Genomic DNA, 28,000 nt, shown 5'->3' with positions numbered 1-28,000 from the left:
CGCAGCAAAAGTCGTCGCTCCGCTTCCACCGACCAGTCAGCCCCACACGGAGAGGGCCGACGCGGCAGAGCGACGGAGAGCGGACGTAAAACGAAACCAGCGGGTCCTGCGTGCGTGCAGAAGGCGCTCCGGCGACAACATAAATTAGTAACGCAAAGCTGAACCAAGAAGCCCGAACCGGGACTCAGCGGACGGACTCGGGAGGACATTTCTCTGTAGAGAAGGACAGCCAGGTAAGTCGGCTCTTCCTCTGCGGGCAGCCACGCGTGTCTCCGCTCCGTGTCAGGGTAGTCGTGCGTCAGCGGGTTTTTTTTTTTTTTGATTCTTTTTCTTTTTTTCTGCTCTGCTTAGATTATAGACTCTGAAGGGCGTGCGTGGACTGCGTGACAGACGAGCCCTCGAAGTCCGCTCCACTCTGGCGTCCATAATTTACAAGCTGCAGTCATGCTTAGGGGGTTGGAGGTGGGAGGGGGGGCAGTTTTGCCTTGGGGGGCTGCAGACACGTTGAAACCTCCACGTAAAGTGATTGACTTGTTAAAACCATTAGTCAAATTGAGTGGAGCAGGGTTAAAGTACGAGCAATGATAAAAGGATTATATTGGTCTCCTTATCAGCTTCTTTCTTTCTCTCTAATTTTGGAGTTGCGCTTATTTGCATGCAAACCTTTTCTTTGTTTTTAATGATTTTCTTGCCCATGTTTCTATTGAGATGGAGCTCATCACCCTGCAGGGATGGGTTGGAGTTTTTGCTGACAGCCTGCTCGCATCACTACATGATTTAGTGAATTAACGCCTCGTGTGTGTGCGTGTGTGTGTGTATGCGTGTGTGTGTCCGCCCCCCTCTTCAGCGCGAATAGGCTGCAGCAGCGCCAGCGAGGCGGCTCGGACGGTTGCACGCTGGAAATTCAATTGGTGGAACCAGAGAGGGAGCCCCGGCCTTTTCCACCGCAGGAAACCCGACAGAGGAAGCAGCAGCAGCAGCAGCAGCAGCACTATCTGCAGCATCGGAGGGCCTGCTCTGCTGCACGGCATGTGGGACTGGCTCTGCAACATGCACCGCTGCAGCTGCGCCGCTCGCTGAAGGCGGACACGCTGCAGGAATTTGACGGAGAGAGAGGAGAGGAATTCGGTCCGACCGGTCGCTGACCACAGCGGCGGCGCGTTTCCAGGACTTGTCGTCGCCATTCCTACTTCGGGGGACGGAGGGGGAGCGCACGCCGCGGCCCCTCGGCTGGCTCGCTGTGGAAATGTAAACACAAGTCGGGCTGGATTTTAAACCACGCACTCGGTCACACCTCCTCCGTCAGAGATGGAGACGGAGAGGGTCGACCCGGAGGAGCGGGAGGGAGACGCCGAGCCGCCCATGCACAGCGTCCACGGAACCAACCGGATCCGGCCGTCCTCGTACCGGGCCCTGCGCAGCGCCGTGTCCACCTTGGCCCGCCTGGACGACTTCAGCTGCGAGAAGATCGGGGCTGGCTTCTTCTCCGAGGTGTTCAAGGTGAGCGAGAGGAGAGCGCACCCTTTTTCCTGAGAATCAGGGCGGTTTTCACCTCACATCCTCATTAAAACTAAGCTTTATAGACATAATGCACTCAATGTTTACCTCTTTAATCGGAAAAAAAGTTTTTTGCATGCTTGAAAAGGGAAATTTTAAAGAATAATTCAGCTTGTTCTTTAAAAAAAAAGGAAAAACAGTTTAAAAGCAGTTTGTTTCCAACGATTTACATTTAAACCTGTAAAAGTTGTATCTGTATTTGTTGCTGCGCACTGCCGGTCAGCTGATTGAAAAAATTAGATATAGAAATGCACTCCTATGAACCAAAAACAACCAGTCAGCATCATCTCATGTACTCGCTGCTAAAATGTGCTAATGGAGGAAAACCCTTTATCCACTGTCGTCAGTGGATATGCTAACTAGTCTTAGCATTTGCAACAGGATCTGCTAATGGGAAAAGCCGCAGCAAAGAGCACCGGGCTAAGCAGCTCCACACTAATGTGATCGACAGCGCTAAGACCCGCCTCCTTGCTCTGATTGGTTGTTTCTAGTTGGCACTTGGAGCAGTAGAATATTTACAGATGATCTGTGAACTTTTTTCTCACAGATCATCTGTCTCATTCCACACTGTTCAGTGGAAAGGAAGGTGTGTGAACTGATAAGGAATGCATTCATGCTGGAAGATCTATGAAACAATCACATGTGATAAAGCTGAAGTTTGAAAAACTCGTGGTATAACCAAAGTCACGACTATACCTTCGTGCACCATATGCGTCAAGAGGATTCGGTTTGAACGTCGTCTCTGACTTTTACACCCTCACTTGATGGGTATGCCGTTTTCTGTTTTAAACTGTGGATGTCAGGACAGCCATCTGAGTGGTATCGTACCCTTTTGGTTTGATACCACTCTACGGCTTTCCAAACTTTTATCCAGAATGTTTCGTCTCTCAACCTTTTCTGGCTCTGTTCCTTTGACTCTGACGATTGACAACAGGCTGAGCAGCAGCTTTACCACTGCTCCATCATTGTCATGATGTTTGTGTCTCATGCAAACCACGTTGCTTTTCGGGTTGCGCTGCTGTAACAAGCCCACCCACACTGAAGTGGCTCTCAATTGTAACAGAAAATGACCCGATCCAGTCGCTTGGGTTGACTGGTACCTTGTAGTACTCTAGTGGTGGGTGCTACTCGACTAGAGCAGTAGGCGCTCAAACTGAGAACGTACTGAAGGGAAAAGGGCCAAGAGAATACATTTTTGTCTTAAGACGCTGTTTGTATGGCCTGAAGCCTTCGAGTCAAACGCCATTCAGTACCTGCCAGACTCTGACTACACGGGTAAATGCTGCGTCACAAAATGGGCATGCGTCTCCCACTGTGCACGTGTACGAGATGCAAATGAGCGTAAATAAACCAGGCGTAACACTGTTCTGCCCCTCCCCAACTTGTTGCTTTTTTTTCATCCCCATCAAAAGACACAAATTTGCTTGTTTTGAAATATTTTGAGTTATGAAAGTTGCAGGCAGTCCTTTGGTTTGGAAACTAAATTGATTTAAGACAGTTGGCAAACTATGATGAGCATAAATACTGAGCCAGATTGGGAACCCGCCCACCTAATATGAACTTGTTATACTTGTGTCAGTCTATGCAGAGTAAAACCGTAACAGTCAGTGTTGTACAAGCAGCAGAATGGTAAATTGCTTTGTATTTATTTGTAAATTTAAAAAAATTGGATTATATTGCAGATTTTAATTTGAAATGTTCGTAAATATAGTGAAAACGGCACCATTTTAATTTTTTTTTTTTACCCCAAATTACCGTGAGAATCTCACATGCACGCCTAATTAAAGCCATGCGTGTGTTTGACTGTTTGACCAGGCAGGTTGAGGTATTGACCTGCTGTCATCTCTATTGACCAACGTGAGGTTTCACGTTGTGTGAAACGAGTGTGAACTATGGCAACCGCTGCATTCAATACCAAACATGGGTAAGAGTGAAGAGGCCTAGTGGTTAATAATTGTTTCTGAACAACGTCCCATTGAACTTTCATCATGCATCAGTTGTCACACGATGATATTTGTGATGTTTTTTTGTGCGTAATGTGACACGGTCTGCGCAGGTAGATCAGGTGAGCGTGTGTTTGTAATTCTACGCTCCGCTCTCTGTGTGGGCCAGCAGCCTGCGTCCTCTGCTACGACATGCTTCTGCTCACTTCCATAGAACCTAATTGCCAGGAATGCCTCGTTAATAACGGTGTTAAAAATGGCGCATTACAAAGGGCGGCTGACGAAGGGGCGAGTTGGGTAACCCGAGAAGCGATTGGAAGACATGAAGCCTTTGAATTGCCTCCAGTTTTTATTCATGTCAAGTCTCCAAGACTTGATGAGGTAGAAAAAATAAATTTTTAAACCTTTTTAAATTATTTGTAACTTTGATTTTTTTTTTTTTTTTGGTAACACTTTATTTGATGGGGTGTGAATAAGACTGACATGACACTGTCATAAACATGACATACCATCTGTCATGAACATGAAGAAGTCTTTATGAATGTCTGACAGATGTCATGAAGTGTCATTCGGTAAATGACACTTTTAATGCAAAGTTGCTCTAAAAGTTGCATTGAAAGTCCATTAAAAGTGCCAACTTTGCATGATTTTGTAAATAATGACAATTTAATGCAACGTTGGTACTTTTAATGGACTTTCAATGCAACTTTTAGAGCAACTTTGCATTAAAAGTGTCATTATTTACCGAATGACACTTCATGACAACAGTCAGACATTCATAAAGACTCATTCATGTTCATAACAGGTGTTGTATCATGTCAGTCTTATGCACACCCCTTCAAATAAAGTGTTACCTTTTTTTGTTTTGTCCAGTTGGTATTAGAACTGGACAATAATGGTAATATTGAGAAGATGCATCTTCTTGACAATGTATATAACATCACAATCACATTGCACCTTACATGGAGCGATGCACTCATGTAACGTATGCCAATAATATCCTTGAACAGACGACTCCGTTCTCACTGCCATGTTCATTGTACATTTTAGCTTCTCAAATGGAAAAGCAACATGTCATTGCAGGTTTTCCTCCAGAAAATGTGCCAAGCCTGGTGGTTGGGCGCTCTGCAGGCATTCATCCAGCGGCCAGTCATGTTTTTGAGTTAAAAAATGTTTAAAGTTTACAATAAATTGGAAAATATCACTTGATAATTATGTTTTATTGGTAGATTAATACCTGAACACCAACTATAAAGTCTTAGAAAATGCAAATATTAAAAAAAAAACTTAAATAAATAAGCAATTCTCAGCCTGGTGGGGGCACAAGTAAAGCCTGGTGGCCCGCCAGGCTTATAATACAATGGGGGAAACTGCATTGTAATAATGCAATGTATGTTTTCTTGATATTGTGCAACTTAACTTTAGATGTACTCGTCCTGCAGTTTGTAAATAATTTGGTTTTTCTAAAGAAGTTCCCATCAGGCGTGCAAATATGTCTATTTATTAGGGATAAAATAGTTGCAATTAAGGTAATCAGAATACAATGGAGCTTTGTTTATTCTAAGATGAGATCATATTTTTATTTTAACTGTTTTTTTTTCTTTCTTTTCCCCAAATTTCGTTATGAACATATTTAATTTGATAATTTGAAACACTTGTGTGTAAACGCTAAATTAGTTTTTTTTCGTCTGACCAGTTAATCCAGAAAATTGAATCATTTATAAACTTGCAATGTTTCGTTCTTTATCACAGTAACGAGGGGGAAAAATCAACATGTTGTTGACCGAAGGATTATCTGTGCAGACAGTCTTATTGATGAATTTAAAAGACAGCTACGTTATCTTATTTCTCAGTTTTATTGCACAACGCGTTTGCTCACATTGATTTTCTATTACGGTGACTCGTGGTTTTTACTGCACGTGGCTCGATGCATGCATCTCCCGGTGTTTAAAGTTCAGCATTATGTGGTGATGGACGCGAATAATCGGGGCTGCAGAGTTACAGTTGACAGATTTGTCTCTCTCCTTTTGTAAATGGGCTTTATTTTGAATTACGATGGTTTAAGCAAAGATTATTTTAAGATTTTTCTGCTCAGGTTCCCATCGTTTCATTGTGTCACGTTGGCACAAAAGTATGTCAGTATGTCTATATTTAGAAGCGATTTCGTTAGAAACGCAGCATCTTGTTTAATACAGAAGTGTGCTCTGCATGCTTTTGAAAATTGTACAGTAAAGGCAGTGATGGGGAGTCCCTGGAGGAGAAAGTGGAGAATCGGTGCCTAATATCTTGAGATTTCTTTTGCTGTTTTTCTAAAATGAGCCGTTCCTGAACGTGTTGAATCATTTCTGCAGATGTCGTCAGATGGGACTGTCTTGTTGTTCCCCATTTTGATATCAAACTTCTTGTATTTGGTTTTTTTTTTGTGCCCATTTTTAAACCTCATTTCACACAGAAGTGGTCACCAAGCATGGGTGAAACTTGAATCTTTAATTTTTGGTTTCTTGTCCCTGTTCTCCTTTCAGTCTGAGGCCGCTCCCTCCGCCGTGGCCTTTGAATTTCTAATGAACATGCAAATGCAACCATGTTTACAGCTGGCTTGTCAGGTTGGCACTTAGCTGCCTTTTGATAGCGCAATATAAATGCAAAATTGTCACGGTGGCTATCGGTTACCTTTTTTTTTTTTTTTCAAAGTTTGTCTACACGCATGACTGGACGGTTGCTGCTGTATCCTGGTTGAGTTTGGAGAAAATGGGCTCGACTGTGTTGTGCAGAACAAACTGTCTGAGACGGGTGTTGTTTTAAATGAATTTAGGCTCCACTTAATGTGCAGGATGGCTGCTTTGAAATGGATGCTCTGCACTTGGTTACAGAGAGCCTGGCCTCCCGCCTTGTGCTGCCGTCGAGCTCCAGTCCTGAGTGCAAATCAATGGAGGATCGCTGCAGGCGGACGGGCAGCTATTCACCTCGTCTGAGTGCAATTGTGCAATCTGAGGGGACGGAGGCGGCGGGGTGGAGGCATTAAATCGTAGGGGGAAAAGGGGGGAGGCAAATCCTTCAGGTGCCGTTTTTGAATATTCTCTAAAATGTTCCGGTGCTTCTCCTCCCATTTCTACGTCAGACTCCGAAACCCGAAGCTCCAAGAGCAATAATCAATCCGAAATAATATTTGCCGTCAGTCAGCAGTTCAGATAAACTCGCAGGATACGATTACATGTTCGCCGTTTTACAGGCCTGCGAGTTTTACAAGGAACAAGTTGGATCTGTTTCTAATTGGATTACCGTGTTATCGCGTCATGTTTGAGCCCTTTCTCCTGATAATCGACGAGATGTTTGCTAATGCAGATAACACCTGCTGTTGATGTTGCGTAACAAACCTCCTGATGGATTTAAGTTTTGTCTTGTTTGCAGAATTTACTGGACCACCATAAATCACTTCTTTTTTTTTTTTTTTTTCTTTAAATGTTTTCTCATGATTTTAGCGCTGGGCTTTCACATGCGCTCTTCTCTCTATAGAGTTGGATTTGCTTAAAATAAGTTGTTGGTTGTTTTTTTAAACAAACTGCATTAGCTTTTGTGTGTTAGCTCTGCAGTAGCATTAGCTGCCTTAAAATGCCCCTTATTCCAGCTAACGCTAACGAATGCATTCGTCACAATTTGGCTAATTTGTCAGATAAAGGTGCAAAATGTTATGCTTCTCAATGTCTTCGACATTTCTAAATTAAGAATAAACATTCACCAAAAGTTTGTATTTGTGTGCAAGTCCTCTGCAGTTGTGGCACAACGTTCGGGAGGAGCACAGAAAATGTCACGGTTGGACAGCGGTAGAGTTTGGGTACATAAATGTTCCAGCTGTTGGTAATTTACAAATATTTTCTCTTTCTGCAAATGTATTCCAGCATAATTATGTAAAAATGACTGCAATGGGTGGCTCAGCGGTCGAGGCTCATCCTCAGCGCGGCTGTCCAACATCGTGACCTTGTGACCTTTGCTGTGTGTGTTGATCACCACCCAGCTTAACCTTTTTTTTTATTTTTTATGTTCTATAATGTAAAGCCTATTGCTGCCACAAAATCTTACAACAACAAAAAAAAAGACACTGCCTTCAGAGTTGACCATGCATAAAACTTGTTTACTTTTAGGAAAAAGGCGTTGCATTAAAAAAACTGACTTTAACACAAATGTTTTCTCAACCACTAACTTTTTAAAAAAAGTTTTTAAGTGTCAAAATGCCACTAATTCAGTTCTCCTTTTTTAGTGCCGTTTAAACCCTGTAAACATATTTTTGCGTTTCCACAAAGCTTGCTTGATAAAGTACTTGCAAATGGCTGCAAGAGTTCATTAAACGCCAAGAAGTCTTCAGACATTGTTTTTTTTTTTCTTTTCTTTAATTCAATATTAAGATTGTGTATTTGTCAGCACCTCAGCTGAAAACTGGTGCAGGGTTATAATTATAGCTGGAGAAAAAAAAAAAAGACCCTGGGGCATTTTGCTGTTTCCCGTATCACGTTTTATTAGCCTAAATTAAAAGGGGCCCCAAAAAAGCCCCATTCATTTTCAGTGTAACGGTTTTCATGGAACATCCAGGACCTCATAAGCGAAGAGTCTTTTAGGGGCTTCATTCGGTTTCTGCTGAGCTCTTCGCCCAGCTTTTGCTTCATCCAAAATTCATAACGATGTTGAGGAAACTGTCGGCGAGGCTCAGGGTTGGGCCTCTGCTTGTTATCTTTGGAGTCTGCAAAGCACAGAAGAGAGCATTATTGTAATGACAGGCTGCAACAGAGAGGGAAAAACAAGCGTACCAGCGCCTCGGTTCCTCTAAAATATGATCTGATGATGAACTGGAGACGAGAAAAGGGATAAAGAGGAGATTAGTGTGACAGAACACAGTGACCATGATTGAAAACCTTAATGTCTGCATGTCGGCTGCTTGTGATAAAGTGGAGGAAAAAAACATCTCTGGTGTCGTCGCCTCTGTGGGTTTACAGATCCTGGTTTATACGGCTGCTCAGCATGCCACAAATTAACCGTCAACTTTATTAGAAGTGACATTATCGGCTTCAGATCTACTTGGTGTAATTTCTTTGATTTTGTTTTAAGATTTGTGCAACTCGGATTGAGTGATTGACTGGGAACTACAAAAGTAATAATTTTCTGACAGTTGATGAACTTCCCGAGACATAAATATTTCATTCATCTGCTTTTTGTTTTGTTTTTTCTTTTTTTTTTCCCTTTTTCTTTTTGTCTGTGGAAACTAAATCACACACACACACACACACAGCGACACTCCCCAAAAACGAAAGAGATAATGATTGTTTTAGTGCGGGAAATCACCCAGCGGGACAAGTTGAGATTTGACCTTGTGCAAATCCCCGATCGCTGGAAGAATTTCAGCTCGGGAGGAATCCGTCGGCAACAAAGGAGCGACGGTGGGGGGGGGAAAGCTGATCCTCAAAGTCGCCGTCCGTCAGCGGCTGTCTCCTGATCGGCTTCCAGCGCTCGGGATTTACGCGGCTGCTCTGCGTTTTGGGTGTTGGTGTTGCAGAGCCAGTGCAGACTTGAACATCAGAGCCTTAGCCTAGCGCTAGCTCGTCTTTTCATCCCACCGTTTTTGCTGCCGTCGGTTGGATCCTGCTTTGCTGCCACTTGCTGCACAAGCCATCAGGCTTTGTTTGTGTTCTGCACTGCCGCACAAACACGAAAGCACCGAGGAGGCCAGAGTGTGTGCCTGTCTTTACTTGAACCTTTGTTTTTTTTTTTTTGGGGGGGGGAGGTTTACGCATTTCTACCGAACCCGGGAGGAAGATGGTTTGTGCAGCTGTTGCCCAACACCCAAGTTTTCCTTTCCGTCAGAGTTTTTCTAGCTTTATCTCCAGAGATGGTTGATGTTTGTTTACGTCGGTTCACAATGAGAGTTTCCTCCCGTCCACTTGTTGGCAGTGCTGTAGTCTTTAGCTAAACCTCAAGGAGGACCACTCCCTGTGAGAAGATAAACAAATGGCCCACGGTGGCGTCTGCGTGGTGAAATGCGCTTATGATGGAGCCGAGCTCGTTTGTTTTCTGGAGTCCGTCCCGTTAGCTCTAGAATCTCATTTATGAAACATTAAACTGGCGGGTGTGAGGGACGCAAAGTAAAATCTCACCACCTTTTTTAGATTTAGAAATCGGTCAAGTTTCTTTTTTTAAAGGAATAGTTCGTATAAAGCATGACTGCATGTGGTAAATAGCTGGTTAGCTTATGTAGCATCTGCAGCTCAAACTGTAATCAGTTCAGTAATCTTGAAATAACCTTTAAACATTTTTTTTTTATCTGTTGGTGTCGTAAAATGTTCTGTTTGGATCGCAGTTTAAGGTCACCAATCACTTTAACAATCAATTAATCTATCGACTATTAATGGATTAATCAGATTTTAAAAAATTGCACATGGTACAGATTGTTCATTTAGCCATTTTAGCCTTTTTATACAATATTAGAAATACATTAAAAGATGCATAAACAAATCATTCAATTCCTTTTTAAAAAATATTGCCTAAAATGCAATAATATAACTTTCTTTCAGTGAATCTGAAATGAATGGAGCTAAAACTATCCCACTTAAGGAGTTTTAGTTTAAATATATAGGCAAAGTGTCATCTTAAATGCAAAATTTATAATTTTGTTTTGTAAAATTTTGACTTAATTCCCACTTTGAATATGTTCTTTTTTTTGAGTCTATATTCTATAGTTGACACTTAATCAATTACTAAATTAGTTGACTTTCAGCAATCGATGTACCCGTTTACTCACTAAACACCCTAAGAACCTACAAGACAAGAACTCATGAGCTTTGTTTTCTTTTTTAAAATAATTTATCTAATAGTGTTGCATTATGGGTAATAAAATCTAGCAGCCAAGAAGTGATTTACAGGCAGCAAGCGAGCAGGAATGCATGAGCCACCGATGACTGAAAAGGTAAGCTAAGACCTGTTGGCACTTGCGTTCCTGTTGACACATCCCTTTAAGCCTTCATGTAATTGTTCCCGTCTCTTTATAATGACACGTGTGACCAGGCTGCCTTTGTTGTTTTAAAGTTTTGAAAAGTCTTTATCAGACACAATAAAACGGCTAAAATGATTAGGCGACGATAAAAAGAAACGGACAGAATCCTGAATAAAACGATGTAAACACAAGATCAACAAAACACATTGGCATCAAACTTCTAAAAAAATTTACAGTAGTTTTTTAAAATAAGAGAGAAATGTCTGCTTATTTTAAAGTATTACACTCCGTCATTCTAAGTTTTTAAAATTTTTATCACTTGCCGAGTTTTGTTGACTTAACCAAACTGTTGTCTTCAGCTCCAGTGAGCCGCCATGTTTCTTCCCGTGTTTGAGGAAGGATCGTGGTTCACTGCTGCACATCACTTCCACTACCAGAATCTGACCTCTGACCCCTAACAGAGCCAGCACTCCCTGCTGACTGGCTGATGGAACCCCATTTTTCCCGACTTCCTTGTCGTCTCGCTCGCCTGCATGAAGACACGCCGGCACATTTACATGCTGCTTAAAGCGAAAGCAGAATTTCAGGTGGAGTCTCCGACCGGTTCAGGGAATCAGGTGATTTTCTTAAAATTTGCAGAGTGGGCGGAGCCTCTCCAGACTTTAACAAAGTTTTTACACACGGTCTGTAAGGGAGGTTTGTCGCTACTTTACCGCCACAACGCTTTCCAGCTGAAACTCTACAGTCGTGTATTCTCTGATGAATGACTACTGCTGCCGTTTGGGGGGGAAGTGGTGCAGAAACCATGAAAGCCACCAGGTTTTCAGAGCTGACCCTCTGCCAACGGCGAAGTCACTGAACTCAACCACATTTTCTTCCCTCTGCGACACCAGCGAACCATGCGACGTGCTCAGCACACATGGTTTTCTTATTTATGCTGATGGTTGCAGTCTCCCCTGCAAGGTGAGAGCAGTGTGTGGCTTTCTTTACATGAGGAAATAAAATTATTGCATAGATTGGCGAAAAATCTGCATGAACGGCTTCATGGGATTTGGAAAATGATTTATGACTTGATTTTTCTTTTTTTTTCAATTATTATTAACCCCTAATCCTTTGCAGAAACCCTCTCTTAATGGCTTAAACTGGGTGAAACTTAAACATTTGCAGTGAGTTTTTAATCTTAGATTTTTACGCTTTTTCTCTCTCTGCATTTAACAATTTAAAGAGATGATGTATCCTAGAAAATGGTCACAATTTAAAATATTATTTTCAACATATTTGCCTTTACATAAATACAGTATTTCTGTTTTAAACCTTTTTCTTTCCTTCCAAGTTCAGTTGCTGTCTTATTGAATCAGTCGTCACATCGTTTCAGCAAAGTGGTTTTAACTCCATTTGCAGCTGACCAGAAGTGAGAGCGCTTCACTGGAAGCTCATTAGTTCAGAAAAAAACAACACATTTCTCAATATGACTCCAACTAACTGAGCATCAAAAACTCCTTTAGAATCGCATCTATAAAAGCTTTAATGCATCCCTCTTGCACTCGTCTCTCTTTGTTTTGGGTCGGTCCAGTTCGCGGAGCCGCTGGCTGACGAGCGCGCGCCGCCCGTGACCTTTCGTCTGCTGACGGCAGCACTTTACAAGGCCGAGTGTGTTTTGGTGGAGAGCTTCGGGGTGTGTCTGAACTCGTGTTTGTGTGCGAGAGTGAAGCATGGGCCTGTGGGTAATTGCTTTACGTCGCGGGCATTCCAGCGGCGAGTCGGCAGCCGGGGCCATTAAGGCCGTGGGAACGAGACGTGTGGAAGAAACGCCACAAACGCTGCGTTTTTGTTTTGCTGCCGTCTGAAAAGGCTCGGTTCTGACCTCCGCGTCGAGTCGGGCTGTAGTGATGACGAGTGAGAGAGCCTGTTTGTTTGGAGGCTAAAATCTGTCAGAACAAAACAGCTGGGTCGAACGAGGCTGCATCAGCATTTGGCGCATGTGTGCGATGCAGCCAGTCTGCAGCGTGAGTCACAGTGTGGCGGGTTGCTAATCCCTGGATTATATTTGAGCATGTAAGTATTTCTACAAGGAGGTGTGAAGACAGATGTGGGCAGGGAATAGAGGGCAGATGTGATTTTTAGCTGCAGAGCTGCAGGAACGGCACTTTCACCGTAGCATGAATTCATATTCACCCCCCCGTTTCCTTCAATACCCCTAAATAAAATGCTTTGCAGCCAATTGTCTCCAGATGTTGCATAGTTGGTAAATACTCTGCCTGTGTGCATTTAGACTACAGTATAAATCAATTTGTCAAATATGCAAAGGTTTGTTAGAAAACATTAGTAAACCGACGGGAACAAGAAAATTGGAGCAGGTTAAACACTGAAACAATTTAAAGATGCAACGGTTTAAAATGAGACAAAGTCATTTTAAATGGTTATTCAGTGGAGGATTCTCAGTTTTTTGTGGACGAGTGTTTGCTTAGGTATGTTCTCTGTTGAAGAAATAGTTTTATTTATTTTGTAAAAGAGAAAAAGGCAGCAGGATTAAATAAGTTTATACTTCTGCCTAAAGCCTTTCCAAACAAATGTGTATGAAAAAAATCATACTATTCTGTTTGAATTGTGAATATGTTTGAGTTTCGCTGCAGATTTATTTGTTTCAATGTCTTCATGGTCCAAAGACGGGTTTACTTCAAATACATGGCACTTCTACAGTTTTGTTCTGGTCCCAGTACAGAGCCTGGAGTCGCACCAGCTGTGACTTTGAGATAAATGGAGCGATGCATCCTCCTGTTTTCATACGGCTTACTACCAGACAGATAAAAACCAGCCAATAGCTCAGTTTCTACTGACATTATAATGCTTTATAGAATCTCTAAAAACTGTCGCAAAAAGCATTCAGCATCTAATGCCATTTTATTTTAGTCTTGTCTGTTTTGCTTAGCTATTGTCATTTAATCTATACTCTTCTGTTTATCACATCTTTTTACAAGACACAAAAGTTTGCACTTGCAACGTGTGAAAGTTCAAGGTGCAGGAATACTTTTGCGCCCTTCAGTTCGTCTTCTTACACCCCTCTAGTGCTAAAGGCCACTGCAGTCTTGCCCACCTCCCCACAAATCTGACTCATCCTGTAAGATTAGCCCAACAGGCTCCAGTTCCTGCACATTTCTGCTCCCGCTTCATTTTCCACCTGAACAGAAGGCGGCTTCGTTGCCCTCAAAGTGTGATTTGCATGTGTGTGTTCATGCACATCCTGCAGCCTGACTGAGAAGGCTGCGATTTGTCCTCCTCCTCAGAACAAACGACGTCCTTTTCTTTTGTGCCGACCTGCGCGTGTGATTATGCGTGCGCGCGCGTAAACACGGATGCAGGACTCAGATCTAGGCCAGTGTCGCGGCTCGGAGGCTCTGCTCTCTGACCCTCCTCCTCCTTCATTACACACTCTGCCTTCGCTAATGAAGGCGCAATCCGAAACCCTGCTGTGCCCCTTTGGCTTTATTATTAGCATGGAGGAAATTTGGTATACAGTCAAGCATTAAGGTCACAACTCCTGATTGCTGATGTAAATAACGGTTTGTTATTGGCAGCAGGGCGGACTTCTGTTTTGGCAAACTAACATCGCAAAAGAGATTCAGTTTCTCCTTGAAATTAAAACCCAAGCTGAGGCTGATTTTGTATCCTTACCTCATTATTTTTGAAATAAGCCAGTTCTGATATGAATGGCAGTTTAGTATTTTACTACAAGTTCGTTCAAGTGCTAAAATAAAAGTTTGTTGGGCTCCTTGAAGACGCTTAACCTTTGACCTGGAAAGGATCCTTGGACTCTCGGGTATTTATCCTCCTGTGAGGCTGTTTACATCCTCGGGGGTCACATGTGGGTCCCTGACCTCTGAGCTCGTCACGTCGGTCATCAGGGCCAGATTAGTCGAGGTGCGACGGCCCGTCAGACCGAGAGCGGAACGGTTCCAGGACCGCATTGTTAAATTTTAATTATTTACGGGTCTGTGCAGGAGCTGCTGCGGTGTCGAAATGCGACCCGAATGTTGTCATCTGCACGGGTCCAAAGGTGTGTAGAAAGCCCTCGTGTGTCCAAACAAGTCTGCTGCAAGAGGCAGGAAAACAGAAACGGTAGTGGCTGTGTGGACACAAACGGATCTAGTGACCAAGTCACAATTTCCATTTCATACCCATAAACAAGCATTTGCTCCAGTGCATTTGATTTTCCAAAGATTTTATGTTTACATCTATTTTGGTTCTGATCACATTTGGACCCACTGCTCTGGTGAAATCTGACATTTGACCCCTGATCCAACCAGAATGACTTTGAGCTCCATCTTAGAAGTAAATACTTATTTGCCCTACAAATTAAAATTTTCTCTACAGCAAATTAGACCTGAGGCAGTATGACATTCTCTGTGAACAATGACCTTGAGCAAAAAAAAAAAGTTATGCATTATGTTGCAAATGCAAACAATAGTAACTCTTTCAGCCAGCTGACTGGCAGTAGACAGCAACATGTGCAGGGAGAAATGGCCAGATAAAAAGGATTGCTTTAGGACTTTTTAATCTCATTTAAAGGACCTTAATCGGTGGGTTCAGTATGAAACTGTTGCCCTGATGAATCTCTCTGCACTTCAACAACGACCCATTCCAACACCAACCACTGGAAACGACCAGAACTTTAAAAGTATGAAGACGTAAAAACCCGAAATGAACGGCAAACCTGTTGGCTGAATCCAAACGGCTGTTATGATTCAGTAAACACAGAGAGGATTGTTGTGCCATAAATTCTATGAAGTAAATTTTGCAATAAGAGGAAGACTTGATTTTCCTGTTTTGTAAAACAAATCTTTTACCATCCAGTCTCTGTAGTCTGCAGGGCAACCACATGAAAAAAAGTTCTTCCCTGTAACATTTTTCTTTGATTATAAATTGACTCATCTTAGACCAACTAAAGTGTAAGTGATGCTTCCAGGCATCGCATGCCAACAGGTTTTTTTTAGATGAGGGAGACTTTCCTTCCTGGAATTCTCTCTGGGGCAAAAAATCATGATGTTGCAATTTTGCAGAGACTTGGTTTCGTTAAATTTCATGAATAAAAAGCTCCTTCTACTGTTTCTGAGTGCTGTATTGTTCCATCCAGTTCCTCTAAACTCCACAGCATTGAATAACCAGCTGGTTCTGTGCAACCAGCTGGCATGTTGGGTTATTCTCTTCACCAATCTATCAAACCATCTGTACCGTCGGCCCTCGGTTCATTCTGCGTTGAACTTTTTTTGCTGCAATTCTTCCCTTTTTTTTTTTTTTTTTAAAGTTTTCCACTGAAACTAAAGCGGGGAAAATGCAGCCAGTGAAGAGTTTACAAGAATGCATCTGGCTCCGTTGTGCTGCTCTCACAGCTTTCCTCCTCGTTTCTGCTTGCACTTCTGGTCTCGGTAAAAAAAAAAACAAAAAAAAAAAAAACTGACTTCTCTCTGTGCCAAACAGTTCAGCTGTCATATCCGTCTGGCATAAATTTCTTTTAGAAGTCAAAATGCATGCCAAGCAAATGCATGTCCTGGGAGTGCAGAGGGGGTGGGGGGGCTGGGGGGGAGAAGGAGGAAGCAAGTCGCGTCTCCAACGTGACCATACCAGACGGCGCCATCGCCATGGCAGCAGGTTTGGCCAGAAAGTGCAGCTGATGGTGCAGCCGACCTGCTAATGTTTCCTGGCCCGCCTCCAGAAATCGAGCAGCACAGAGTTTCCACACGCACGAGTTTGGGAATGTTTTTGTTTCTGTGTTTTTACTCTTAAGATCAGTTGGGCTCGCACGAAATAAAGGCGCTTTTTCCTTGCTGCTTGAACGTTTCTTTTTGTAACTTTGTACACGACGAGGTTGAAACGGTCCCGTTTTGTCCTGCGTTCCCAGGTGCAGCACCGCGTAACGGGCCAGGTGATGGCTCTGAAGATGAACATCCTGGCCAGCAACCGAGCCAACATGCTCAGGGAGGTCCAGCTCATGAACAGACTGTCGCACCCCAACATACTCAGGTAACTCAAACGACGATCGCCGTACGTTTAGATACCTGCAAATGCATCAGATGTAAATATTCTACTAAGTGTTGATTGAATTAGTTCCTTGAAAAAAAAAAGTGTGGTTTTGATTGTTTTCTATGTTTCCCTGCAGGTTTATAGGAGTGTGTGTCCATGAGGGACAGCTGCACGCTCTCACAGAGGTGAGGCCCTGACTGCATGTTTCATTTAGGATTCGCCATGATTTTACCTAAAAAGCAGGACTATAATCTCACCCATATTGCCAGGCCATTGCTCTTTATCGCATCAAACTGGCATTAGGAGAAAGTTCACGCTTGTTTTTGTATTCAGACTGACGTGTCGAGATGATTTCCTGCATCAGTTAGCAGGATGTCCAGCCAGAACTCTGGTTCCTGGCTTCTTGTGTGAACGGCGAACTCTGTCGCATTTACAGAGCAGTCGGTTTGGTGTTGGTCTTGGAAAAAGTGGCCCACCACTTCAGAGGAGCTAAAAGAAAATAAGCTCTTAGCAAAAACCTGTTTCAACTCTCAGGGTCCCTTTGCAGTCTGGAAAAATGGGGAGTTTGATTTTGACATTTCCACATCTGGATATTCGTGGAGAAAGATTGAACACCTCTGGCTTGAATTCACCATGGCCCAAGTTTCATGTTTTTCCACAAAGTGCAGCATGGGGACCACTTGTGGACCTCTGAATGACAATAGTTCAAGACCACACTTCTTTCTGGGTCTGATCTATTTTGTTTTGTTTTTTTTGTTTTTTTTTGTTTTTGCAAATTAAGTAAAAGAAGGAAAAAAAAAAAGCAGCAACTTTGCATTTTTTTCTTTCTGAACTTGAGCTGCTGTCGAGTAAACATGGAGCATCTGTCCCTGTCAGGCCAAGGAGACAGAATCACCTGAATAAACACGCAGAGGTCAGGCGGCTTGTGTCACCTGTTCCTTTGCGTCTAATCGGTTCACCAGCGGTTACCATAGTTACCCAGCAGCAAATAGGAAGCAACACAAAGACTTAAAGTGAGATCTGATGCATTCACACCCCCGTCACCTGCGCCCGAGCTTGTTTTCATGTCGCTGTGTGTTTTCGACACGCGGCCTGATCTTTAGTTCCTTTTTTTTTTCTTTTTTTTTCTTTTTTAATATTAATGAATTGGCAGTTTGTGAGATAAACACTCAAAGACGAGTTGACAATAAAAGAGGAAATTCAAGCAACCTTGTGATTCAGTTTGCAACTCATTTCCTAAGTTCTGATGTGGAGAGTTTGCACATTTCCTGCTGCAGCTCACACACTTTATTTAGATTAAGCTTTTCATAAGCTTTCAATGTTATAAATTCAAACTGAGCAATTCAAACTTTTGCAGAAGAATTTTTATTAAACTGCAACTACATAATTGTGACCTAAAATAAGTAGCCAATAGGACATTAAAATTGTCATCAGTAGTCGCACTCCTACGTTCTTTTGCATCAGCATTGTGAGGGTTGTTCATATCAGAAGTTCAGCAAAAGGTTATTAAATCTAAACCGAACACGTTTTTGTTGTCTTTTTTCTCTCTTCCTGCGGTCCAGTACATCAACGGTGGTAACTTGGAGCAGCTGCTGGGCAGTGACGTGTATCTGTCATGGGCCGCGCGGCTCAGCCTGGCTCTGGACATCGCCCGCGGACTCAAGTACCTGCACAGCAAGGGCATCTTCCACAGGGACCTCACCTCCAAGGTTAGCATCGACACTGCTTGCAAGGTTACTGAATGCATGAGAATTTATGCAGATTTGCCCTTTTTGTTTTTTTGTTGTTTACATTAGACACATTTTTTGCAGAAGGTAAAGGCTTCCCTCAAGTATTGTCGCCACAATGCTATGTTGCTCCAACTCTAGATTTGTGACGGCAATATGCTGGAATCGGATCAGAGAAGTTCATTGGCCTAAAAGTGACTTTTAATCCCAGCATAATCCCTCCAGATTGTGCTGATTTACAGAAGAGGCTCTTTGATGCAGTTTCAGTTTTCTGCCAAGTCTGCAAGTTTAAAGAAAATTATATTATTTTAAAAGGATCAGTGTTAAATTTTAAATACCTTACATCTGTAGTTGGTTCAATAAGAGGTCAAAATAAAACTTAAATTCATCTTACAGATTTCTTTTTGTAAATTTCTAATGTTAAACAAATTGTCATTTTTGTTTTTATGTAGACTACGACGTGTACTGTGCGTTCACTGACTTTTGGAAGCATTTTTTGCTTTTATTTAGCAGTACCAGCATTCTACGTGTTAAAAACAAGAAATTGTAAACCATAAATTTATTTTCACTTCCACTATGAGGCTCTACTTGCTAGTCGTTTAAAGAGCTCAGTAAATTACAGTTAAAGTTTGTTATGGCAACTAAAACCTCTTGAACGCCTCATCTCGGATCACTACGGAGGTGATCACACCGTCTGGGTTGTTGGATGTGAAGCATTAGACGGTAACCACTGTGACCTCTGACCTCCTGTGTGCAGAACTGTCTGGTGCGCCTGGAGGGCGGCATGTGCTCAGCTGTGGTGGGAGACTTTGGCCTGGCAGAGAAAATCCCAGATTACAGGTCAGTCAATAAAAACGTAACCATCTATAAACTTTCTGCGATTAGATAAGTCTCAATAAATCACATTCCTTCACTTCTTTCTTTGTGCGATATCGGTCATGCCGTATCTTTTGAAAATATTTTCACTCAACTTCTCCTTTTTTTTTTTTCTTTTTTTTTTCCCCCCTCCACATCCAACCTTGGACACATTCAGATGAGACACAGTCACAAAAAAACGAGACCATTAATCACAGTAGATTTAGTTTTTAATGGTATGCAGACACCAGTCGCCTCCTCCAAATACTGCGGTCTGACCCCCGTTTGCTCTCTCAAATAAAAGAACGGACAGACGGAGTAAATATTGACAGCTCTGAGTCACGCTGCAGATGACGCCCAACTTGCTCTGCTGCTCCCATCATGCTATCTGCTCCTGTGTTTGCAGCTGCATTTAATCACATTTGTACGCCGCGTGTAATTTATAGTCGTTCTGCACTGTTTGACAAAAAACAGAAGTTTTATTTTGTTTAGGTTTTTTCTCTCTTGGTGACTTCATGCCTCCAGAATTGGTTTGAGATCAGATTCTTCTTAGCAACCAGAATTACCACAATGTGGAAAACTGCTTCAGGAAAGTCGCCCTTTCAAAAATGCTGCTTGTAAAATAAATCTCTTTGGCTGCAATCATAAGCGTTGGAATGAGAGCAAGTGTTCCCCTGGTTTGTGTAAAGTCACCGTTTTAGAAAATTACTGGCACATTTGCATATTTCTGAGATCATATGTAGAAGCGATTAAGTTTAAGTCCCGGAAAGGAAGCACTAAATCCAAAGTTGGATCTGGTGTTGAGCGAGTGAATCTGTGCAGCTGCAGAAGTGACGATCATGGACACGAGAAGCTGCAGTTCTAGTCCTAGGAAAACATCCATGAGTTACTTTCAGGGTATCTGATGCTGAAATTAAATTTTTTTGTCAGAGGAAACATTGCTGTTTTCCTCATAGCTGTAGGCGTCGTTCTCGGCGTAGTCTTCATCACGCATAATCCTACCTGGTGCCTGACCCTTGGTCAGCATTGCCGTCATTGTCCCTTATTTATCTTTAGTCATGATAGCCTGTTATGACCTCTTATCCTACGCCATTTCCTTCGTTCTTTCGAAACGATTCCTTCCTGGAGACTCTGTTGTGATTTTGGACTTTACTAAATCGCTAACATTTGTCCGTGGTGCATGTAATGTGCCGGAAATGTTCTGAGCCGTAAACAAATTGTAAATGGACTGAGCTTTTCCAATCACTTTTACCATTTTACACTAGAGTCACATTCACCCATTGGTACTCGCATTTATGCATCGATGCAACTTGATCGGTAGGCAACTTGGGGTTAAGAGCCTTGGACATCAACATGACGGAAGCAGAAATCGAACCTACAACCTTCCGATCACGAGACGATCACATCCTACGGTGCGAAGAGAGAAGCACCGATCCAAACGAGGCGGCTGTTAATTCCGTGGTCAACACGGTGGCCTTGTTCACGTCCTCCGCTGCCGTTGGCAAAACGGCGCAGAATATTCTCCACAACTTCACCTTCAATTCTTTGATCGGCCCGGTAGAAAATCAGCGCCGTCGTCGTCCTAGTCGTTCTCACAGTAATTCTCATCTTACCATTTTCCTCTACGCAGTCGTCACATTGAAGTCCTTAATCCACGTTCTGGTCGTCCTCGTCTTTCTCATCTTTCTCATTGCCGTCTCCTTTCCCTTTGGCATCCTAATAATTGCTCCCTCACCATCATCATGGTCGTCATCTTGGATTGTAAATAATCAAAGCTGTGATAATACTTATTGTGCTCCCATTTTACCACAAAAGATAAAAAACTGCCCATCAGTTTGCATATTTAAGATTTTTTGTATAAATTAATCTCTTAATCGCATTACAGAAAATGTTCTTTTGCTTCAGCTGAAAACTGTAGCTTGTGTGGTAAAACTCTTGACCCTAAAAGAAGCAGAACTGACCTTTAAACCGTCTCCAGATTGGAGGTTTCACATCCAACTTTTGAGTCTTCTGCCAACGGAGCAGCTGCTGCTGCAGAGCTGAACATCTTGGCTGTTTTGGACTCATGAACCAGGAAAATCAGAAATCTGTGCATAATGTTAATGGTTTTAAGGTTGGATAGTCAAATTTTGATTAAAAATATCAGCTTTTAAAAAGCAGTTAATTCTTAAACAAGCACACGTCAGTTTAATAAATTCTTAGATGTTCAATGTAGCCAGATATTTTATTTTAGAGAGGATTTTTTTTCAAGCTTCTGCCTGCAGAGTTGTGTCCTTTCCTCCTTTTTAGCTCTGCAGAGTCGGAGACGCCTCGTCCTGCAGCCTGACTCGCCTTCCTCATAGTGCGCTCTGCTTCCGCTCCCTCTGCTTCAGCCGAGCCACCGTTCATGTTTACACAAGTGCACGCCGCGGCCGGGGGCCCGCTCGTAGCTTTCTCGCTTTAAATGCTTTCTGTGTGCATCACCTAGTAAAATGTGAGCAGGAGGGAAACTGAAAACGAGGCCTGATATTTCCCAAATGCGACATCTCTCCCTCTCTTTCGCCACCTGAATGACGGCCACTATTTACTTTTGCATACTTGTGCCTCCATTCTTTTTTTTTTTTTTTTAAACGGCAGCTGGTGGATTGTGCGGCTGTCATCCCCGAGGTCGTGTTTGCTTTTCGTTTTTACTCAAACACATTTGCTTCCTGCAGCGACGCACACCAACAGAGTGGACGTCGTGTTTGCGTTGTTCGTCTGCAAAAAACGGCATGGAGTGGAGAAAGAATGAGGGAAGCAACGGAGATGATTGAGGAGTCTGTCGAGGAGGAGGGGGGGGGTTAGGAAAAGCTCCAAATATGGTCAAACTATTCCAGTCTCTCCCCCCTCCTCCCCTGCTCCCCGTCCCCCTTGGTTTTTTTTTTTTTTTTTTTTGTTTTTACTCCAACTCTTGTCGGTCAAATCGGTTTCCCTCTGTCTTCTGCGCGATCTCGTTTGTGCCAGTCCACTTCTCCAAATGGTGTTTACACCGGGAGCCATGACCGTCTCGGCTCTTGTTTTGGATTTTCTGCTGCATCATAACCCGCCGTGGCAGATGGAAATAGAAACGGGGAGGAAGTAGCTGCCTGCAGGAGGGTGTGTGTGTGTGTGTGTGTGTGCGTGCGCACAATCACATCGTCCCTCTTGAACATTCTTCAGTTCCTTCCTTCTTTTTTTTTCTGCTAAAGTTGCACAACAATATCTCAACATAACTGAAAATATTGTGGTTTCTTAGACGCAGGAGAAGCGCAGGCAAACGCATAAACAGTGACCTCAGAAAACCTCTCTTGCCTTGGCTCTGTGTTAATCAGATTGAGTGTTTTTATGCGTTTTATTTATTTACTTGCTGCTTACTTTGCCTTGCAAGTACCGCAGTTTATTCTAGTTGATGCTTTCCAACAAATCTGAAGTTGATTCCTCTACTTCTGGTCTTGATGCTCATTGTAAAGGATATGGAAGATTCTGCGTTATGCTTGTTCCTGCAAATTAGTATATTAATTTTGAATCGTTTTTTTTTTCTTCTTCCACAGAAATCAATGTCCAATTTGATTAAATTCAATAGTTTTGTGCATTCATTTCTTGTTTTACTTTTAGAAGGAAATGTTTGCATATACTAAAATTGTCTTTAAACAGTTGCCAAGCTTTTCTATATTTCTCATTATTAATTTACAATACTTGAGCTAATGGAGGCGCACTTGACCCAGTTACTGGGAGGAAAGGGCCAAAAATGTCAACAAGCTAAAGTTGTACAGTTTAAAAGTCGAGTCTAAATTATGTACGTTAACAAATCTGAAAAATATCTTTCATATTGGGCGCATGAAAAACACAAAACAAAACCAACTCTGACCTACAGCAGAGTTGGTTTTAATTTAATGTCGATGAGAAACTTTTTTTGATACAGTGCAAGTAAATATCTAATTTTATCCGTCGTTTCCCGCATGAGACGGTAAAATGTTTTCACCCGAAGCATGTCTCTTGAAACAAACAAATAAAACAAACAAATACAGACACATAATTATACATTTCAGTCCAAATGTGGTAGATGTTCCTGCCACACGCAGTAAATTGACATCTAGATGATGCTTGTTGTTTTTAGTCCAAGTACATTGTTGGCTGCGCTGTGCCTTGTATTTGTCGCGCCTAAACATGTTCGTTTTTTATAAGTTTAAACCACAAACCTCTTAGTATTATTGGCCAAACGAGACCAAGATGTGAAACTTTTTGGCTGACATGAAAAACAGAACTGAGACTATTGTGAATAGTTTGTTTACACAGGTTATCTCTTTGTATTGCTAGCAGTAGTTAGCATCACAACGGCTAGAAAATCCCACAGGTTATCCACGTTTCAACTGAATTCAGGTGAACATTGGGTTCCTGTAGTTCTCCTAACTGCATTGTTTTCACTCTTCATCTTCCTTTGCAAATTTTGCGCAATTATAAACAGTAAATGTTGGCTGCAGGCAGAAAAACTGGAAAAACTTTTTTTTTTTTTTTGAGTGGTGGACGGTCAAAACCAAAGATGAACTGAAAAGAAAAGCACTAAGTCATCATATTAAAAAAGTTGAAACTTTACCTTTATAGCTCCAGGCTCGGTTAATCAAAGACTCTGAAAGTTAAAGCTTCATTCCGATTCTCATTTTAATTTCAGCCCAACTTGGTCTTAGCTTGTATTTATTTTCCCTTGTTTAAAGCTTTTGTTGTTTGTTGTAACTCAATTTTAAGCCCTCTTTGTACATTCGAGTTTTATATTAATACTTTTAGCCGAAAGTTAGCATCTGAAAGCTCCCGTTTAAGCATCTTTCTTCTTCTTTCTGCAGTGAGGAGGAAGTCCAGGAGCGTTTGGCAGTTGTTGGCTCCCCCTACTGGATGGCCCCAGAGGTGCTCAGAGGAGAAGTATACAATGAAAAGGTACTGAAGAGGAGTGACCTCCTTCACTCTTTAAGCTGAAGATTGTTCCCTGAGCTCAATGTCGACTGTGGGTGTAATAAAAAATAAATAAATTTTAAAAAACAGCTGGTTGAATAAACCATGGAACTATGCAGCGAGGTAAAGCAATAAATGTGTAAATCATTTTATTGTTGAGAGAGCAAACAGACAGGTTATGCAATTGTAATATTTACTCATTTGTAATTGTAGCGCTTGGTGGAAATTCCCACTCAACACTGCCGTTAAATGTTGACCCTTTTTATGTATATTAAATGCAGATATACTCTTACCTGCTATTAATCTATGAATTTGCATATCTGTAAAAACATACCAACTTTGCACAAAAAATATATTGTATTGCTAAGAAATTAGAGGAATGGATAATTATTGTTTCTTTATCCTCATTTTTTTCTTGATAAATAATTTCATGGTGTCGCTGCAGGTGGATGTGTTTGCGTACGGGATCATCTTGTGTGAGATCATCGCGAGGATACAGGCCGACCCAGATATCCTGCCACGCACTGAGGTACCGGTTCCGCTTTCCATGACGGAGCCGAGCGGCTTAACCCCACTGCGCTGCGCGTCGCATCCACATCCTGTTTGAACCAGACCCGTCTTCATGAGGAAAAACATTGAAGCCTGAACACTACATGGCTGAGATCGGCAGAAATCTTAATGCGGTGTCATAATGACTGGAGCCGCTTCAAGCGAAGTCACGGCTTTATCGTTTCGTCATCTTCTCTCTGGTTGTTATCTTGGACAAACGGGAAGCTGGCTTTCCTATCTCGACTGAGAATTCAAATACTGATATAGGCCTCAAACTGAAGCGAGTGTTTGTGCTGCGCGCAGCATCAACTCGGCTTGACCCAACAGTTTGTGTGGCCTCTGACCACATAAATATTTGGACTTGGTTTTGAATATGGTGTTTAAACAGGAAAAACAGCAAAACCACACACACACACACACACACACACACACACACACGATCTGTTGCACTCACTGGAAATTGCACAATTCAAAAACAATCAAATACTGTAAAATTTCATAAATTTCTCTGAATTATTGTTGCATACATTGATATGCACACATTGCTTTACTTTCTTGATAACATGGATGGATGCTTTGGTAGTGATGCAAGTAAGTTCAATTTTTGTGGTCGTAAGTCAAATTGACAGTTTTCCGTTATCTCTGAACAAATTTCAGAAATTGGCTTTAAATTAAGACTTTTATTATAAATTTCATCTGTGGCTTTTTCTCAGTATCTGTACAGCTGGTGTGTTTGTCAGCCTGTTATTCATACGCAGCTGCAGAAATTGCCTACATTTCTGGCTGCAAGTGTTTCAGTACTTTATTTCAACTCCTGTGGGGCTATGATAAGAATATTTCTCCACTCGGTATAGTGGCTGAAGCCATTATCTGACAGAAATTAAAATTTAGAGAAATTGGACGATAACCACAGTGGATCTTTTTAGAAAGCCATTTAGAATATTTTCTTTTGTGTGTTTTCCTTCAGGACTTTGGGCTGGACGTCGAGGCCTTTCAGCAGATGGTTGGAGACTGTCCACCTTACTTCCTGGATTTGGCCATCGCTTGCTGCAATGTATGAAACGCTCATTAGATACACACATGTGCTCCATCTCTAATATGGCTGCTTCACATTCTGCTGTCCGCATTATATCTGCATATCTCCTGCTATGACTGTAGGGGAAGCTGAAGGAAGCGTTAGAGCTGGACTTGATGTAACTTTCATATAAATGCAAGTTATGGACAAGGATGGTTTTATGGGATTGTTGTATTTGGACAAAAAACATGAAATTAATGTGATTCATTTGCTTTTATTTAATAAGGAAAATTGACACTAGGGAATAAAACTACAATGAGAAGAGTCTCAGTTTGTTGTCTTACTTAATCATCCGTGTCCGTGTGTCGTTCTCAGATGTCGGCGAGACTCCGTCCGTCTTTCTCCCAAATCGTAGCCGAACTGGAGAAGAAGAAACGATCCGAGAGAGAGCAGAGAGGCGAACTTCCAGTGAAAAGTGAGGCGACGTTTGGGCGCCGCGTGACAATAATCTGATGTTTTCCTATATTTAATCAGGCTTTTCTCTGTACAATCCCTTCTCCAGCCGTTGGGCCTTTGCGAAGGCCGTCCCTCTGTGACACGTCCGACCCGCGTCTCTCTCGCAGCAAGTCCGACATGCTGCACCCTCCGGACGAGCTCCCCTGCGTCGCCTTGGCGCCCTCCGCCCGGGTGAACCCCTTCTCGCAGCGGGAGGACCTCAAAGGAGGGAAAATCAAGCTTTTTGACACGCCCAGCAAGTCGGTCATCTCCCTGACCTTCACCCTGCCCCCTCCGCCAGACTGCGACGACATTCACACGCCCGACGGCGAGGTGGTTGACGTGCCCCGGCGGCACAGGCGGTGCCACTCGTTGCCGTGTACGCCTCCGCCGCACATGGTGTGTGCGCCCAACTCCGTCCTGGCGGAGGAGGAGTCGACGTTTGAGGTCGACAATGTGAACGGCGGAGGGAGCGAGGAGGACAGTTTGTTGGGAGGGGAGGCAGCTCTTTCTCTGACGGGTGATTCGGGTCTTCCGGTTGAACTGATGTCACTGAATCTGGCGGACCAGGAGGAGCAGGACATGGAGGAGGAGCCCATGGACTGCACCGTCTCCCCAGACACGCAGGACATTTCGTCACCCCTTTACTCCAAGCGCCCTCTTCCCTCTCACTCCTCGACTCCCATTAATCCCTCCACATCTTCCATGACAAACGGCTGGCGGTCGGCCATCTCCAACGGGCCTCCCAGTCTGCCGCCCCTCTCCAATCTGGACAACCACAATGTGATCGTGAGCCGGCCGCTCGACTGGGGCGCTCCCATGGACACTCCCACTGCCAATAACAACGGCTACCACTCCCCGCCCGTCGACCCGGCCGGCTCGTCCCCCTTTGGCTCCGGCAGCGGACACTCTTTGGACCAGGAGGAGGTCATCTCCTGTCCCGGCTGCTGCCTGGCCGGACTCCGTTTCCCCTCGGTGTGTCTGAGAGCCCCGCCTCGCCGAAACCCCTACAAGAACTTGAATGGGGACCACGCGGCGTCGCACGGGCTCCTCTGTCCGGGACCCAAGGGCCTGCCGCCCTCCCCCAACACCACCAACGCCAGCCTGGATCCAGGGCTGACCCTGCCAGGAGCTCAAACATAAATCCTGAACCGTCAACACCAAATGCAAAGCTCTTCCCTGGGAATCAAGCGGGTCTTCTTAAAATTTGCACAGATTTTAATGCAGCAATACTTATTTTCCAGACACATCTTTTGTTTTCTTTTTTTTTTGTTGTTGTTGCACAGGCGTTTGTGTGTCTGCATGAGTTCATTAAAATACTGTCCAGACTTAAAAGAAACGACTTTCTCTCCAGGAAACGCTGTGAGACTTTGCTGGTGGGCGCCCTCTGCTGGACTCAGGGCGTCCCAACACCTGATGTCAGCCTGTGATGTGACTGATCGGACTCTTTGTCAGCATGCGAGCGCTCCAGTTTGTGGCAGCGAGATCCTGTAAAATGTACAGATCTTAATGACTATTATGCCGGATGAGACTGATGATGCTGAAATGAGGAATGTTGAGCTTAGTATTAATACTGTTGCAATGATAATTATTTTTGATGTTTGGTGCTGCTTCTGAAAGAGCAGGCAGTTTTGTTTTCATGCATTTAATTATCAAGAGGTGTACAGATCATTTCTGGGGAGTGTTTGTTGGTATGCGCGTGTGTGTGTGTGTGTGTGTGTGTGAGGACGAGTGTGCTGTACACTGTTCAGACTGTTTTTGTTGTTGGCCCTTTTGGTTGCCTGCACCACTTCAGCTGTATTACTGTTAATAAGGAAACTGTTTATCATTATATTTGGGAATGAATGGTCAAAGACCTGCTTAAGAGATGTACAGATTCTTATTATTTAAAATGGCATTGAATAAAAAGATGGACTGTACTGAT

General features: G+C 43.0%; 1 protein-coding gene across 1 annotated transcript; it reads left to right on the top strand.

Moving 5' to 3' along the window:
* On the top strand, nt 1–27,995 carry tesk1b (testis associated actin remodelling kinase 1b). Its single transcript, XM_015027936.1, has 11 exons — nt 1–233; nt 848–1,500; nt 16,373–16,494; nt 16,631–16,679; nt 18,057–18,203; nt 18,979–19,061; nt 23,912–24,002; nt 24,463–24,546; nt 25,534–25,620; nt 25,957–26,056; nt 26,144–27,995. The coding sequence occupies exons 2-11, from the start codon at nt 1,309–1,311 to the stop codon at nt 27,217–27,219; spliced, it is 2,031 nt and encodes a 676-aa protein (XP_014883422.1). The 5' UTR covers nt 1–233; nt 848–1,308; the 3' UTR covers nt 27,220–27,995.
* The last annotated feature ends 5 nt before the right edge of the window (nt 27,996–28,000 follow it).

The sequence above is a fragment of the Poecilia latipinna genome, unplaced genomic scaffold (genome assembly GCF_001443285.1).
Source record: "Poecilia latipinna isolate Pla-1442-1.1 unplaced genomic scaffold, P_latipinna-1.0 Scaffold111, whole genome shotgun sequence".
Classification (NCBI taxonomy): domain Eukaryota; kingdom Metazoa; phylum Chordata; class Actinopteri; order Cyprinodontiformes; family Poeciliidae; genus Poecilia; species Poecilia latipinna.
This window is presented reverse-complemented; position numbering and strand designations above follow the sequence as displayed.